This window comes from Dipodomys merriami, unplaced genomic scaffold (assembly GCF_024711535.1).
Source record: "Dipodomys merriami isolate MVZ:Mamm:240054 unplaced genomic scaffold, mDipMer1.0.p SCAF_30, whole genome shotgun sequence".
Classification (NCBI taxonomy): domain Eukaryota; kingdom Metazoa; phylum Chordata; class Mammalia; order Rodentia; family Heteromyidae; genus Dipodomys; species Dipodomys merriami.
This window is the reverse complement of record NW_027204493.1, coordinates 11,006,476-11,025,089: the sequence shown is the minus strand read 5'-3', so window position 1 is coordinate 11,025,089 and position 18,614 is coordinate 11,006,476. Positions and strand designations below refer to the sequence as shown.

General features: G+C 36.6%; 1 protein-coding gene across 4 annotated transcripts in view; it reads right to left on the bottom strand.

The window, feature by feature from the left end:
• Parp8 (poly(ADP-ribose) polymerase family member 8) overlaps window positions 1-18,614 on the bottom strand; it is a 174,598-nt gene that overhangs the window by 56,273 nt on the left and 99,711 nt on the right. For all 4 annotated transcript variants that reach the window (XM_070041149.1, XM_070041150.1, XM_070041147.1 and 1 more), the window contains 5 exons: window positions 17,401-17,471; window positions 15,555-15,632; window positions 14,157-14,251; window positions 1,580-1,640; window positions 1,098-1,188 (listed from right to left, as the gene is read on the bottom strand). In XM_070041149.1, the coding sequence (XP_069897250.1) occupies window positions 1,098-1,188; window positions 1,580-1,640; window positions 14,157-14,251; window positions 15,555-15,632; window positions 17,401-17,471 (396 nt within the window). The remainder of the gene's footprint in view (window positions 1-1,097; window positions 1,189-1,579; window positions 1,641-14,156; window positions 14,252-15,554; window positions 15,633-17,400; window positions 17,472-18,614) is intronic.

Here is an 18,614-nt window from a genome sequence, read left to right as displayed (position 1 = left end):
CATTATGTCGAAAAACGAACTTTACAACTTTGGTGTGGGGGTAGGGGGAGGGGGAGGGGGATGGGAAGGGGAAACAAAGGAGGAGGCAACAATGCTTGATAAGAAATGTACTCATTACCTTGCTCATCTAATTGTAACCCCTCTGTATGGTATTTTCACAATAAAAAAAACCCGTATTAATAATTTTTTTAAAATGATGGATACTTTTCCTCCCGAAAAGCTGAGTAGGTATATACATATACATATACATATACATATACATATACATATACATATACATATACATATACATCTATATTACTTGATACTCCCCAACAACAAATGTACAGATACTAGAGTAGCATGTGAATGACTGACTAAAGACAGCCACAGCTTGAGAATGGTTATCTAGGTCCCCATCCCTTGATTCTGGGTGGACTGTTCAATGGTTTTGATGGATAAAAACAATGGGAAATCCAATATGCCTTTTCCCTGGAGTTGCCTGTTCCTGTCTCTGGAACAGTTGCTTTTGGATCTTCATAGATTCAGAATTCACATGTGAGGGAGTCAATCTAGTGACTCAAGCCCACTGTGGGCCAGGATGACACTTGAGTCTATTAGTCATGTTTATATCACATTGATCCTCCAACCTAGACAGGCATTTAAACGCCACCAGCCTCTCTTACTGTGTAGCTGAAGAGGCAAAGCCATGGGAGATGCTATGTAAGAAGTGTTCAGCTGAGTCCAGAACAGCAAGAAGGTTCTGAAGGTAGGCTAGATTTGCTAGTAATCACAGATGGGATTAATCAGAAAAGAAAGCATTGCCTGTAAGAATAACACTGAATATATTTACTAAAATTCCACTCTAGTCGAAGTACTCCTTTAGCGTTCACTGTGATTTTTTGGACAGAAACATGTTCATTTCTGAAAAGTCATGCAACTAAACATTGCATGTTTCTGTTCCCTTCAGTTAAACTAAGAAAGTTAAACTGTCTTTCTTAGGATAAACCCTATTACCATGATATTAGTTAAAGTATTAAGATAAGAAGAATTATAAAACAGACACTCACTTTGCTTACAGCCAAGTAATAACCAAAAAATAGAGAAATAAAACTAACCTGGGCCATTTAAGTACTGTGTAAGCGAGCAGTGCAGTCGGACAATTATAGGTTCAGTTCGAATTACTTCCCAGGCCACAGCAATCTCCTCCTGTACATATACATATAAAAGATGAGTTAGCCACCTTTCAGAACATAAAATGGAAGAATAACAACAAAAAACCCTTTCCGAAACTTAGGCTAAAGAATGCATGAGTTATGAGGGCTAGATATTACCTCAAAACTCCCTGCTAAAATTTTTTCAGTTTCTGCTTCTATGGGTGAAAAATAAAAATGAAACTTACAAAATTGAAACATACAATGAAATGCTATTAGTCCATGAACTTCAGAATATATTAAAAGAATCAAGCAAAAGAAACATTGAGAAGTCTTTATTAATCAGTAAGTAATGGACAGGATCATAAGAATATCAAAAAATAAGTTTCTTTCTAGAATTAAAATGTCCTAAAATATACCAGTATATTATAGAAACTAATACTTACATCGAGAAAGCTGACATCAATGTGCAGATCAATGTCTACATCATCAATAGCTCCGTATTCCCTGGAAGTAGAGTTGGACATTGGTTGGTTTTTTTTTCATTTTTTAAGAGATAGAATATGCTAGTTTACTTTTATTAAAATTTCAGACACATTCTGATTGATCCCTGACTTCCAGGGATGGCTTAGAACTAACAGTGGATGGACATGAATTAATTAAATGTAGCTGTACTGTCATTTTCTGTGACCTATTTATACCACAAGGGCATATTTCTGTCTTTATGCTTATGCATCTGCATACATAAATTCGAGAGTTTCTTGGTTCAGAGCTCCTAATGTTCCAAGTTCCCTGGGGCAATGTCAATGTCCTCATGTGACTGTTCTCTGAGGAAAAGGAGCTACTACTAGGGACAAGAAAGGGGGTGCTGACTTGAGGAAGCAGTAGGGAAGACACAATGAAATATTTAGGAACCTTTCTTCCATGTTGGAGGTTTAGAAATTGATCCAGGTCCTCAAACAATTAAATAACACTGTGTTATCCAGGTGGGTAGCTCTAAAAGTCTGACATATCAAACTGAAAAATGAGGAATCACAGTGTGCTCCTCCTGAAAGGCATTATAAAGATCAACTTTAGTGCAGATCAGGGAGTGCCATGAACCAACATATTTAATAATTTTGACAATAGTTTGAATATTCTTCACATACATGTGTCTCCTTTTAGATATTTCTCTAAAATTCCGAAGTCATACATAATATATATGTTAACAGATGAAACTATAGAAATGATTAAAATTAACTTTAATTATGGACAATATCAACTGAGTATTCTAAGGGTTCATACATATATGTGATGATTTAGTATGCAGAAAGTCATTTGGGTATCACTTCTCCCTCAGAGACACAGAGATAGACAAAGAGACAGAGAGTCAAAGAGACAGAAACGAGATTATGTATATATATATATATGTATATATATATATATATATATATATACACACACACACACACATATGTGTATACACACACACATACACACTGAGGCCCAATCATAAAATAACTTACTGGTTTTTTGCTTTGTGAAAGCTTTTGGCCATTCATACAAATTGATGCAATAAAGGCACTTCCATTTTTATTGGAAATCAAGTTAAATATTCATAGATAATCTTATCAGATCCTCATTGTAGCTTTGTGAAGTAGATAATATTATGTCACTTTGCAGATAAGAAAATTGAGAATGTGGAAGTGAAAAATATTTCAAATGGAAAAAATCAGCAGGGAAGACAGGTGTTGGATTCCAGCATATCCAAGTTCAAAACTATGAATACTGTCTTCAAAATGCAAAGTACTCAATAAAAATTTATATGTATTATACACGTAAATAATACAGATAGAACACATAATTTTAACCCATTTTTACTGTTCTGAATAGGAAACATGATTGAATAACTACATAACTGAATTTAGGTAATTTAATTACATAACTTAATGAATAAAAAGTTTATCAGTTCATTTTTGTTTTTGATAGCTGTGACCAAACAAGGGCAGTGTAGTATAATAGAATATAATAGACTCTGAATTTCTTTTTCTGTTTACAAAATATGCATTTTTATTTTTATGAAACTTTACTTTCAAGTTTTTATATTAATATTTAAAAGATTACAAAGAGAAAAAAGATTAAAATTGTTTACAAAGGAATTAACTTTTTACAACCACATTAAAACATCTATATTCCTTGACCAACTGCAAAAATCATTGTAACTGTAACATTAATCCATGCCGAAAGTATGAAAAGAACAGGAACCACACAAATGAGCCATTTCTTCTCTGCCTTTAATTGAGAATGCAATTTATTATCATTATTATTATTATTATTATTATTGAAAAAGTGATGAGCAGGGGCATTACTGCAACTTCTTCAAGGAACAATGTTTTATGATTTTCAAGATACCTACAGTCTCTCTTCCACAGACTCTTCTTTGCTTTCTCTTTTTATTTTCCTTGCTTTTTTGCCACCTTTTATAAGAGCAAAACCTATTTGTAGCTCATGGGCAATTCAAAACAGGGCATCCTATTCAGTGGTTACAACTTAATGACCCTAAACAATGATTCAAATGAATCAAAAATGCATTTGGTATGTATTGAACCAATGAGCACAAATGACAAAGAGTATTTGAGAGATGTTTCTTGCAGATGAAGAATTGTTGACAAGAACCATTACAGGAGTGAATACTAAGAGAATAATAATGAATGCATGCAGAGCATGAAAACTTTTACCTAGATCAATACACATAAAAGCAGACACTGGAAACAAATCAACTCAACATCTAATAATAAAGTACTGTTTAAATAAAACATAGCATGTCTATATGACAATAAAAATTTCTCAATGCTAGTGATGTTGATGAAAAAATATCATCCCCTAGAAGAACTGTCCCAAATACCCACTTCACTGAACAGTTACCAAAAACTCATGGGACATGAAATGGTTGAGGAAAATAGTATTTAAAAGAGTATTAAAGTACATCTATATTAAATATTTAAAATGTAAAATGTTATATGTATAAGACTTAATTAAAATTTGTTTTCCAGAAACAGGTACCTAAACTGTAACTAGAAAAGTAATATAAAGTCATTACACAATACATGCTCAATAGAGAAGACCCCAGCTGGGCGCTGGTAGCTCACACTTGTATTCCTAACTACTCAGGAGGTTGAGATCTGAGGGTTGCAGTTTGAAGCTGAGGTGGGCAGAAAAGTTCCTATAAGACTCTTATCTCCAATTAACCACTCAAAAAGCAGAAGTGGTACTGTGGCTCAAATAACAGAGTGATTGAGATAAAGAGGCTCAGTGACAGCACCCAGGCCCTGAGTTCAAACCCCACAACGGACAAAAAAAATACCCAAAAGATCACTTTAAATAGTATTTTTTGAGACAAGGGCTCATGACCATGCTAACTTTGAACTTGAGATCCTCCTGCATCTGACTCCAAAGTGCTGGGACTAGAGGCATGCACTATCACGCTCAGTGAGAGGTCATTTTTTTTTGCTTACTTTTCAGTCAAATATCTTCCAAATGTGGTTCTTCTCTTCTATAGTTAATGTTTGTCTGTACTGTGGAATAGTCTTCAAAACCATGAATACAAATAATTGTACTTACATAACTACACTTATGGAATATAATAGGGGATAGGAGAGATGGAGGGGAATATTGAAAGGGGTAACATTGATCAAGATGCATTGTGTCTAAAAACAGATACACTGACTTGAAACCCCAACTTAAGAGTAATGAAAAATTAAAAAATAAATATTTGCTTGCGTTTCATTTTTGATATAACACTGGCAAATAACCATATCTTCACATTTAAAAATCTATGTGCACCTACAATTTCTAGAAATACTGGGCTAAATAAATAGCATGACTTATTTGGGATTTTTAGTATATATTGCTCACTTGTTAGTTCAAAAGGTTATAACAATTTGTAATTACAACTGCCAGGTTATACAGTGACCATTATCCATGTCCCAGCAGCCATTTTGTTTCTCTCATATTCACCAGTTTCATCTGGAAGAATAACTTTTGTTTGAATTCATTTAAACTGTCAAAATGTTGGTTATGTTGAGTGGCAGAGAATGGAATCAGAGACAAACAAATGTGCCAGTAAAACTTTATCCACAACTGTTCTCCTTCTAACTAGTTTTCAAGGCATATCAAGGTAAGATCATACCTATATATCACATTGTAGAGTTATGACAAGAATGTGGTTAACCTGATTAAAACTTAAATAAAATTTAAAGTGATCCTATAGGTGATTTTTAAACACCTTTTTTCTTTTGGTTCAAAGTTAGTTTCTTTCCAACTTCTAACTCTATTAATGTCTGTTTTTGCAAGCATGGGAAAAAGGTTACAAGTGCTCTTCTTCACTGTGGTGGAGAATTAATACGGAACTTTAAGGGGGCAAAGCCCCCAAAGGTTTACAATTAATTGGATTCTGCAGGTGCATATCTGGAAATAGTTGCATTTCTTTTTGTTTTTCTGCCACACTTGAGAGAACTGACAAATGGCACTTCGTATATGCAAACCCATTTCCGTTGTGATGCCCTTTTTATATAATGCCAGTAATTTCATGCTTTCCACTGCGAGAGTACAAAGAGTGATTACAGTTTGTCCAGATGCAGCGGCCCACTCATGGGAACTGCTTCTATATCTGAATAACTTTCAGTAGCCCAAGATCTCATGAATAGTAAATGCACAATCGAGTCAAATGTGTGATATATGAACGCAACTTGAATTGTGGCTCTGTCCTGAATATAGAATTGGGTTCATAATAACTCAAAAATAATTTAATAGACTGCATTTGTTTATTCACTGAAAAAGGATCACTTGACAATTTTTAAAAAATAAAGGAAATGACACAGAAATGATCTTATGCAATTTTATCCCTCCAAAATGGAGGGATACCTAATGAGGAGACTTTTCAATCTCCAGTGAACTCCCTACTCTTTGAAGACTGAATTTGTTGAAATTAGGTTGATTAAAAAATTTTGGTTCCATATCTTAGCTATGGTAAAAAATGCTGCAAGAAACATAGTTGTGCTGGTAGCTTTAGTATGGTCTTGTTTGTGATCATTTGGGTAAATGCCCAAAGTAGATGATCAAGAAAATGTGTTATATATACACAATGGAATTCTATGCCTCTATCAGAAAGAATGGCATTACCCATTTGTTAGGAAATGGAAAGACTTGGAAATAATTATATTAAGTGAAGTAAGCCAGGCCCAAAGAAACAGGTCCCATGGTTTCCCTTATTTGCAATAACAAGTATATGTCTGAGACAAGCAGAAAAGGTCAGATAAGTTGATGTTAGAAGAAATGAACCCCAAGATAAGTATTCAAATGTTTTTTCTTTCTTGCGATTGTTTCTAACATATTTATAAGATGATTTTTTTGTTGCTTTGTATGTCTCCCCCGTGGTATAACCCCTGCTTTCACTGTATTTGATGTTGGTATAATTTGTGGAGGGGAAGGGAAAAAACAAATCGTTTAAATAGGGATACAGGTGGACCCATTGCAACAATGAGATGTACAAGTCGGTATGTCGAAAAATGAACTTTACAACTTTGGCGGGGGGGGGGGGGGTGGGGTGGGGAGGGGAGGAGGGATGGGAAGGGGAAACAAAGGAGGAGGCAACAATGCTTGATAAGAAATGTACTCCTTACCTTGTCCATGTAATTGTAACCCCTCTGTACAGTATTTTTACAATTTAAAAAAAATGGAAATAAAAAAATTTGTATGTGGCTTGTTGAAGAACATGCACATGAAGTGTTTCTATCAAAAATAACATACATTTTAGGACAGTTTTCGTGGTGATGTATTTTCCGTGTGTGTGTGTGTGTGTGTGTGTGTGTGTGTGTGTGTGTGTGTGTGTGTGTGTGTGTGTGTGTGTGTGTGTGTGTGTGTGTGTGTGTGTGTGTGTGTGTGTGTGTGTGTGTGTGTGTGTGTGTGTGTGTGTATTGTTGTTGTTGTTGCTGCTGCTGCTGCTGCTGCTGCTGGTCCAGGGGCTTGAACTAGAGGCCTTGTGCTCTTTCTTGGCTTTTTCATTCGCAATTGGCACTGTAAGTCACAGCCCCACTTCCAGCTTTTTGCAGATTATTTGGAGATAAAGAGTCTCACAGATTTCCTGCCTGGGCTGACTCCTAAGTAGTTAGGCTAACAGGCAGGAGTGATCAGAATCTGGCCGTTCTATTTTTAACCAACCTAACCAAAAAACATGGTCATTAGGAGTCACTCCCATTGCAAGGTGCTGGAGGCACACACCTACAATCCTAGCTACTCAAGAGGCTGAGATCTGAGGATTCAGGTTCAAAGCCAGACCAGGCGGGAAAGTCTGTGAGACTTACATCCACTTAACCGGCAAAAACCCAGGAATGAAGGTGTAGTTCACATGATAGAGTACCAACCTTGAATGCAAAAGCTGAGCCAGAGCACAAGGCCCAAGTGCAAGCCCTACCAGTACCGTACCTGCATGAGCGCACACACGCATGTGCACGCACATACACACACATCATTCACATATATGTTCATAATGTATATCAAATACTGGAGCCCTTATGGTCATTTCTGTTGCACTTCCTTTCTCCATAAAGCCTTGTCTTACTCATACTATTGTGATATGTTACAGTACACCCTGATTCAAATTAAATGTGACCATACTGGTTATAAAAATATTTGAGTGTGTTACTTTTCCTTATCACCTGTAAAGGAAATCACACACACACACACACACACACACACACACACACACACACACACACACACACACACACACTTCTTCCACAGATCCATGAGAAATAAACCTCTATTTCTATTTAATTATTTCTGTTTTCAGCCATTGGGCAGTTACATTTTTGAGATTATTCTATGAAGAAACACACCTTTCTGTGACATCTGAAACTCAACAGCTGCCATGTCTATCTCTGCATGCTCACTCAGTGTGTGGTTTTTCCCAGTGTGGGGGAGAGATTTGTGAATGAGCCAAGAAATATGCAAACTCAGTAGTCAGGAAGAACTCTTGGCAAGACTAAAGCTTTTGCAAGACTGTATCCAAGGTGGCTATAAATTTCTCTAGAAGACATAGTGGTTGAGGAGAATTTAAACCTAAAGAAGGAAAGAAAGGCATCTGGCTTTTTATAAGCTACAAATATTTTTATAAAACAAAATAATAATACTTGTAATTTTAAAAGAAGAATAAGATAAAATGATCATAAGAAGTACTGAACCAACAATTGCTACAACTTCGCTGTCAGCTTAAATATCCTGGATTTCATTCAAAGACATCCCCAGGCTTTGGGGGCACAGATGAGTCCAGGATCTCAGCTCTGAAACTCACTCATATCTACATTATGCTCCCATGTCTTTGGAAATCCTCTCCTATTGGTTTCTCTCCTTCCTGTCATTCCTATCATTGCTTTCCTAGTTTTGAGTGGTGGATTCTTTTTTTCTTCAATTCAGAGGCAGAGTTGCCAGATCAGATCAATATGCTGGAGAGGAAATTACCAACACCCAACTCAAGATCTCTTTTTGATGAATGACATGTTTCAGTGTGGGTTAAGCTATGCTATTGTAAAAAAAAATCCTCAAAATGTCAGCGGCTTACCTCACACTAAAAGGATTTATAACTATGTGGATTGGGAATGAGACAGGCCATAGTCATCAAGGAGGCTAGGATAACAGAGAGTCTAGAAGACATAGGAACTCAGTCATTGTCTTGCACTATGTGCACACATCCCTGGACAAAACTAGTCCACACATCCATGCTAAGTATTAGTGGTAGTGGAATTATGCAAGTCTTTCAGATCACTAGGACAAGAGGAACAGAAGACTTGTCAGCAATTTCTACTGAATGGAAATTTAGAAATTCAGCAACATAAAAGTGACCATCCCCTATCTGTGTAGATTTTTTTTCCTTTTTTTAATATTTTGTTTTTTGACCTTCCTACCTCCCTACACTCTCCCTCTTTTCCTCGTTCTTCCCTCTTTCCTTCCTTCCTGGAGATATCGATTTGGTAACTATGAGCCAAGTGGTAGATGGTTGTTCCTTCAACCATCAAAGAGCATTGGAATGATCTTGTTTTTAGTCATCAACAACTCATAGAGGCCCGATCATTATTTTCCACCCACAGTTACTAAAATATTCAGCAGTCACACTCGTGGGAGCCCACTCCATGTTAGGCATTAGACACAATAATAAAGGTTACAACTACTCTTTTTTTCCTTCAATCAAAATTTATTGAGCTGCAACTAAGTGGCCAGTAGTGGAAATATAGCAGTGAACGAGATCTCTGCCTCCATGAGCTTACAATCTAGCATCCAGGTACATTACTCTTATGACTTCAATTTTTAAAAATGAAAGAGGGCTTGGCCATAAAGCAAGGGCTACTTCACCTGGGTTTCACATGGGAGGGGAATTTTACATGTCAAAGGAAATCATCAGAATCATTTCTTTCCTATCCAAATAAGAATTTTTGCTTTTCAAAAAATATTGATCTGAAATTACCTTCAAATGGCATTGACCAGTATTCTATCAACATGATTATAAGAGCATCTACAGCAAAAAGACATGTACCAAAGCATGGTTTACATGATTCAAGATTAAGTGCACTCAGAATGATCACAGGATTTCTGTTCTAGAGAAAAGAACTCACTTCTTGCTGAAGAGACTGAATAAGAACTCTCACTTATGTCTGCATGTGTGGCTACTACAGTCACTTCCTTGTTTTTGGATCGTATGGTCAGTTGGAACTGGCATGGTATGTTAAGTGATGAATTTAATATTCAGTACTTTCGCTACATCTTCTTTTAGCCTCCTTTCAAAGAAGTTTTGTCTCAATCGAGGCAATCCATTCTTTTCACCTCTTACAAAGAACTTAGATGTGGTTAACTGCCTTTCTCATTAGATGGCACATAAAAAAATTGACACCAAATAGCCTATTGTGCCTATTGAAGTACTTTTGCTCTTCAAACTCCATTAAGTTCTTATAGGCCTCAATTAAGTAAAAGAACAGCTAATTAGAACAGTCTGTTTTCAATAGACTTGGTATTTTGCAAGGAAGATGATTCCAGGGCCTTATTCATAACTACTACTCTACCCATATGTCTAAATCTCAGAATCAAGAGGAGACATGTAATTCTTTTGTTTTTTAATTTACTTTAAGGAAATCAAACTAGTTTTCATGTGGTTCATGTTCATACCCTAAGATTATTTATTCTGGAATCATCCTCTCTAGCTAGAAAAAGTCTTGAATAGACAAGAAAATGGCTTGAATTCCTTAAGGTTTAAAGTGAATTAAAAACTGTTGTAAATGAAAAAGGCAAGAAGAAACTTTCAAACAGTTTTACTACTCTAAGTGCTTCATAATGCTGAAGTTTCAAACACTTATCTACTTTCAGTTGTCAATAATTTTTGATGACTTTACTAACAAAAACAATAATACAGATCATCATAAGTTCATGGAGTTTTGTTTTGTTTGAGGCAGAATCTCTGTACCCAGGCTTGCTCAAACTTGCAATACAATTGTCTCCCTGCCTCCTGATGTGCTAGAATAAACAACATGGATACTTATAGGTACAGCACCATCACAGGTACATAATAAATGCCTTAAGAGGCACGTCATTTCATGATGCTATTACTAGATCTAGAAAATACAGAAATCACATTTTAAAGAAATTGTTAACTGTATAGGTATTCAGTCTGTACCATGGTGATCCTCTTTTAAAATACATTATTTTGAATGAAGTCAAATTCTATGTTGTATTATGCTTACTGATTATATTTCAAAGCCTTTATCGGTACAGAGGTTCAATGATTGCATTTAAAGGTAAACATTTAACCCTTTAATTTCTATAGAAATTTATTATGCTGAACTAGTTACCAAGAGCTCTACTGCTTCCTTCGCACATTTACACATAGAACTTCTTGAATATCCACAGCCTCTAATATGGAGCTAAAATAGGGACCAGCTTGGAAATGTTCACAGCGAATGTGCTAAAACATTATGGTTTGTAAAAACATTAGCTTTCCAAAACATGATCCGGTCACTATCACTCAGAGCTGCCATAGATGCAAGAGCAGGGCAAAGGGCTGGGAAGGTAGCTCAGTGGAAGAGTGCTTGCCTTGCATGCATGAGGTCCTGGGTTTGATTCCTCAGCACCACATAAACAGAAAAAGCCAGAAGTGGTGCTGTGGCTCAAATGGTAAAGTTCTAGCCTTGAGCTGAAGAGCTGAGGGGCAGCGCCCAGGCCCAGAGTTCAGGAACTCTGACCAAAAATTAAAAAAAGAGCAAGGCAGAGGTTTAAGACCACAGCTCAGCTATGGAAGCTGCAGTGGGGGGGGGGGGGTAGTTTCTGAAGTTTAAAGGAAACATTTTAACCGTTACAAATTATAAGTATGTTCACCTTCTCAATTAATTTATATGTTCACCCTCAAAGTACAGTTTTGAACCACATGCTGGTGACTCATGCCTATAATCCTAGCTACTCGGGAGGCTGAGATATGAGGATTGTTGTTCTGAACTGTTGTTCCTGGGCAGCAAAGTTCATGAGACATTTTTGCCCAATTGACCACTAAAATGCTAGAAATGGATCTGGGCCTCAAGTAGTAGAACACTAGACTTGAACAAAAAGCTTAGGGTCAGCACTCAGGCCTTGTGTTCAAACCCTTGGGACTGGCACCAAAGCAATTGGTAGAGTGCTAGCTTGGGCACAAAAGCTCAAGGACAATGCCCAAGCCTTGAGTTCAAGCATCAGGACTAGCATGTGCATACACACACACACACACACACACACACACACACACACACACTTTCTCTCTCTCTCTCTCTCTCTCTCTCTCTCTCTCTCTCTCTCTCTCTCTCTCTCTCTCTCTCTCTCTCTCTCTCTCTCTCTCTCTCTCTCTCTCTCTCTCTCTCTCTCTCCAGTTATGCCATGTTCTATGCTAAGTACCAGAATGGGAGAATCATTAAAAAATAAAACAAAGCAAAATGTAACAAAGACTTTTAAAAAATCAGCATACAGAGAATTCAATGTTGGAGGGAGAAATAAATTAAAAGTCATAAAAAGTATAATAAGCAAGACAAAAGCCAAGTGGGATATGAGCGCAGAAAGTGGAATAACTCTTCTGCACTAGAGAGTCAGGAAAGGCTTTGAGAAAAGCAGCCTTCCGACTCGGGCTTGGCCAGAGGCAGCAAAGGAATTGAGAGCAAGGCAACATGGGATTTGACAAGAGAACTGCTTATGCGATGCTCTGTTATGAGGAAACCTGGACCACCAGGGTAGTTTGGATGAATAGAAGCTGGACCTGAACTGAGTTTGTGAGAAGAGCCTAAAATGTCACACAGACTTAAAGACTATAGTATCAGCAAAGCCTAGAAAACTGAAATAAACCAGATCTCAATCCTGGAAGATAGTTTAATGGCAGAAAAGGCTTTTCCATTTAATAGAAAAGAAAATAAAAGCAGATAGGGCTGGTATGTTCTATGAATTACTAAATATAATTTTTTTTTAATTTTTATTTTTTTATTGTGAAAATACTGTACAGCGGGGTTACAATTACATGGGCAAGATAATGAGTACATTTTTTTTTATTTTGCATTTCCTTTTTGTTTTATTGTGAAAATACTGTACAGAGGGGTTACAATTACATTGGCAAGATAGTGAGTACATTTCTTATCAAGCATTGTAGCCTCCTCCTTTGTTTACCCTTCCCATCCCTTCCCATCCTCCCTCCCCTCCCAAGTTGTAAAGTTCGTTTTCGACATGATAACTTGTACTTCTTATTGTTGCAACAGGTCCACCTGTATCCTTATTTAAATGACTTGTTTTTCCCCTTCCCCTCCACAAATTATACCACATCAAATTCAGTGAAAGCACGGGTTATACTGTGGGGGAGGGACATACAAAGCAACAAAGAAATAATCTTATAATTGCGTTAGAAACAAATGCATGAAAGAAAAAAACATTTAAAATACATATCTTAGGGTTCATTTTCCTAACATCACCTTATCTGACCTTTTCTGCTTGATTCATACATATACTAGATATTGCAAATAAGGGAAACCATGGGACCTATGTTTCTTTGGGCTTGGCTTACTTCACTTAATATAATTTTTTCCAAGTCTTACTAAATATAATTTTTAAATGGCAAAAAAATCATCACCAAATATAACTATCAAATAAAATACAATATCATACAACAAATTTAGGTCACTGTCTTTAAGGGACCAGATCACAGCATGTCTTGGATGCATGTAGTTTTGGATTATTTACTTTCATTGTTAACAGAGGTATGGCCTGGATTTATGATGGCCAAATCTATCACAGTAATTAATTATGACACATCTTAAAATTAATATTTCTTCAAACTAACACTTTAGAACAACTAATTTCCTGCTGGGCACTGGTGGCTCAAAACTATAGTCCTAACTACGTGTGGGGCTAAGATTGGGAGCACTGTCATTTGAGGCCAGTCCAAACATACATGTGAGGTCCCTTCTGCATCAACAAAGGGCTATGGTGAAGCATGCCTCTAATCCCAGCTGTGTGGGACGCAGACAGGGGAAGGATGGCAGGTCCAAAGAATCCTGGGTAGAAAACCTTGTGAGAACTCCATCTCAAATGGAAAAGCTCGGTAGTTCTGATACAAAACCTAAAATAGGCAGATGGCGGTCCAGGTGCACACCTGGGGAGGAAGTGAGACCTTAAAACAACCAGAGCAAGAAGGGGGTAGAGGTACGGCTCAGCGATAGAGCATCTGTATATCAGCATGAGGCTCTGAGTTCAAACCCTAATACTGCCAAGATCATTACTTACCTAATTAATTAGTAATGCAAGCAACATCTTAAAAAACATGTATATAAAAAAGTAACCATGTCATTTAACAGGAGTAGAAACACAACAGAATTTCTCAAACACCTTCAAATACAATTACCGTAAATGTGTAAGTAACTAACTTTTGGCAACAAAAATAAAAATCTCAATGGCTCATCCAATAACTTTACTATTTATTTATGGAAGGTATTTATTTACCTGAGAGAAACTGCATGTGGCCCATAAATCTCTCTCACTGCCAACAGATCAGCTTCCAGCTGCGGATGCTTATGCAGTTCCCCGTCATAGTTCACCTGGTAACAGGGAGGATGCGGAGGTGACTCGGGTGAAAACAATCGAAAGAATGAGAACACAAACCGTCCTGTGGACCATCGCCTTGTGCATCCTACACGAGCATGTACAGCGTCACCAGAAAACCCTAAGTGAACTCAGTAGGACATTCACTGATGTTCTTATATACACATAGGGCTAGCACCATCATTATGTATGAAAATTAAAATGAAGACTTTTCCAACACAATAGAAGTGCAAATGTATGAAGGAAGAGCCTGAGAACTTTTCTGAAAAATGTCTAGAATATACATCTAGACTAGATGCCCTATGTAAGAATTAGCTCTGTAAACAAACATCAAACTTGAATTATGCTGCTTTCTAAAATGTTAGGTCGGATAAAAATCCATCTCATTAGGAAAAGTATTCCATTGCCAGCATGCTATCCCATGGAGAGAAGAAACAGTTTTATTGCGTCCACATCTGTACTGCCTTGGGCCTACGCTTGATTTAGAAATTAGTGACTTTTTATTTGGAACGCATAAAGTTAAAGTTGTTTGCATTCTTTTATTAAATATCTGTCACTGCCAAGTTATAGTTCATATTTGTCCAAAGAACTATATATCAACACACACACACATGTATACACACATGCGCGCACACACACACACATACATGCATACACACACACGCGCGCGCACACACACACACACACACACACACACACACACACACACACACACACACACACACACACACACACACACACACACACACACACACACACACACACCATAACAGATAGCCTAACATCAAACACTCAGTTTTATTATTTATCTTGGAAAACAACTAACAAGTTGTTTCATATGTGTAGCTTATGTTATGGCATCTCTTGTAATAATTTGTCAACACAAGGAACACAAATAAAACATGAGAATACTCAATAATTGGGGCTCATCGAATTTTGTTAAGGTTAATCACCATCTATTTAAAACTAGCCGTCTATGCTTTTGAAAGAGGGTTCACCCTTTCACAATATTGTCATCATTTCAAAATATTTAAGCAATGTGCTTAAAAGGCTTGCTGTCTGCGATCCACTAAATGCTATCTGCAAAAGGTTCCATAACTTAATGTAAATAGATTATTATACATGATTTGTAAAAGTAAACTTAATTTCTAAAAATATGTAGCAAGGAAGAAACAAAATTATTCAGATACAGAAAGTAACTTATGAAACCCTACTTAACTATCAATCCTAGACTTAAACTAGGGAAGATATGGCAACTAGAGCCTTGATATTGGATATTTCAAAGACAGATTTTCTTACCTGTCCTCCATAATAAAATTCTTCAGAATCATTGTCACCTTCAGAATCTTCCTCCACTGTACTATTCTGTCTTGATTCCTTAAAATAATAAAGTAAAAAGAAGATTTTCATGCACAAATTAGTTTACTTTCTTTTTGAATATGAGTTAGCAAGTAGCATTAATGAGTTTTGTGCCTATTACATGGATTTTACATATACAACATTCTCAGTGTAATATAACTCAAATTAAACAAACAACAGTAAGTGTCTACCTTGCAAGCATGTAGTTCATAAAGTAAATCTTTGTTAAAGTTTTCTTTCACAGACAATATGTGAAATTTAATATTTGATGAGTATCAAAAGCTTCTATACAATCAATTACACCTTCATCTTTGTTCGGCTACATTTGGCAAGCTCTAATTCAATTTACATTAAAATTATTATCTGTATTATTTTTCCAAGACTGTTCTCACTTTCAATGCCAATCTAAAACAACAGCATGAAACAAACAAATCTTTCAATGGCCGGGCACTGGTGGCTCATATGTATAATCTTAGCTATTCTGAAGGCTGAGAGCTGAGGATCACAGTTCAAAGCCAGCCTAAGAAAGTAAGTCCATGAGACTCCTATCTCCAATTAACTACCAAAAAGCTGGAAGTAGAGCTATGGCTCAAAGTGGTAGAGCATTAGCCTCGAGCACAAAAAACTCAGGTTCTGTGCCCAGGCCCTGAGTTCAAGCCCCAGGACTGGCAAAAGAAAGAAAAAATATGAAAGAAAACAGAAGAGAAAAGACTTTAAATGCAAGATAAAAATCATATTATAAAAATAAATATGAATCACATTAAGACAACTTTTAGCATACAGAAGTTACTTGCTTTAGAATTTAGGCTTCAAAAAAGTATTTAATTTATTATGCTTTGACTTGAAGTCTGAGTTTTTCATTCACTGAACCATATTTGTTATGTGTCTCAAAGAAAATTGTCCATAGTAATAAAATAATAAAATAGGGGAGTAATCCTTTTAGATGCAGAAATCCCTTCATTCATTGTGTCATAATCATTTCTAAATTTTAAGTGTGTAAGGACACTAGACATCCTAAAAATGTGTCTGGGTTTTGTAAAAGTTGAATACATCCTTAGTTGGCAAGGGTTTTGTTCAAGCACCTGTTCCCACCAGTGGATAACAAAAGGGGGGTGAAAATCAGTGTGGGGGGATAGGCCTAGTAAGAATGCACAGATCCAATTAGAATTTTTAAGGGAGATGAATTTGTGTTTTTAAACAATTGATAGCAAGGTTATTCTAGCTGCTGTTTCTTTGTCTAAAACGATCTTCTGCCCTGCACAATTTTGCTTAAGGCTTCTGCACTAGCACTTTAAGCCACAGCTTCATTTCCAGTTTTCTGGTGTTTAATTGGAGATACAAGTCTCAGAGACTTTCTTACCCAGGCAGGTGATTCTTCTGAGTAGCTAGGATTGCAGGCGTGAGCCACCAGTGCCTGGCCCAAAAAGATCATCTTTTAGAAACAAAATTTTAAGTGTTCCACCGAAATTATGTATGCTCACTCAATTTGTGCTGAAAAAGTCATAAAACTGCTGCTGGTTCACTACAGTCCTTCAGGCAAAACCAAAAAACAAATAGTGTGTTTTGTATTTACTTAGGACTAAGTCTTCTTTCTTTCCTGTTGTTTTGAGAACTGCTTTCTCAGAGTTAATTTTAGGTCGCTCTTCCCATATTAAAAAGTACCCAAGTTAAGTTTTATTGACCATATGCAACTTTAATCTCAATGAAATATTAACTTCAAATACCTGGTTCATTTTAAATGCATCTATGTTATTTTCTTAAGAAATAAGAAACAAAACTTACATACCTCTCCATTTTCCTTTTGTAATTTGGCCTTTATGGATAAACAGCAGTTAGTATCATTTGTTTTTCTTAATTCTGAAAGAGAAAGGTTACCATTTAAAAATCATTTTAGTTTTTAGTAGAATGGTTTTCACCAAACATTCTTAAGATCTTGAAATCTCCCATTGGGTTATTCTTGTTCTTTTGCAAAAGTATTAAGGAGTATTTTGAAATTCTATAATATTAGGGAGTTAGATATCCAAGTTTTATTGATGTGTGATTTTACCCTTCATATTCAGCAGAACAACTGTAAAAGAAATGTTTTTTTACAAGAGCAGTGTCAACATAGTGTTTTCTAAACAAACTAGTGTGTTCTTTCTGTGTGGAGACCGGTTCTCAGGCTTGAACTCAGGGCCCAGAAGCTATTCCTGAGCTTTTGTACACAAGGCTAGCTCTCTATCACCTGAGCACAGCTCTACTTCCAGTTTTTTGGTGATTAACTGGAGAGATGAGAGATATCTCATGCATTTTCCTGCTTGGGCTTTTTTTTTTAATATATATTTTTATTGTAAAGATACTGTACAGAGGAGTTATATTACATGAGTAAAGTAATGAGTACATTTCCTATCGAGCATTGTTACCTCCTCCTTTGTTTTTCTCCTACCATCCCTTTCTCCCCCACCGCCCCAACTCCCCTGTCCCCCTAGAAGCTGTAAAGTTTGTTTCAACGTAATGTCTTGTCCATCTCTTTGATCCACAATCCTCAAATCCCAGCTTTCAGAGTAGCTAGGATTACAGGTGTGAGCCACTGGCACCCGGCTAGCATATTTTAGATTTAAAATTTATATGCAGATTCAGACATACAGAGGATATTTATATTAGCGATAAAGAACCAACCAACAACAAAACTATGTACAATTAAGAAACCTTGCTCATGTAACTGTAACCCCTCTGTACAGTATTTTCACAATAAAAAAACTTAATTTATGGGGCTGGGAAGGTGGCTCAGTGATAGAGCGCTTGCCTCGCATGCATGAGGCCCTGGGTTCGATTCCTCAGCACCACATAAGCAAAAGGAAAAGAAAAGCCGGAAGTGGTGCTGTGGCTCAAGTGGTAGAGCACTAGCCTTGAGCTGAAGAGCTGAGGGACAGTGCCCAGGCCCAGAGTTCAGGCCCCACAACCGGACCAAAAGAAAAAACAAAAACAAAAACTTAATTTGAAAAAAAAAGTAATTCAGGA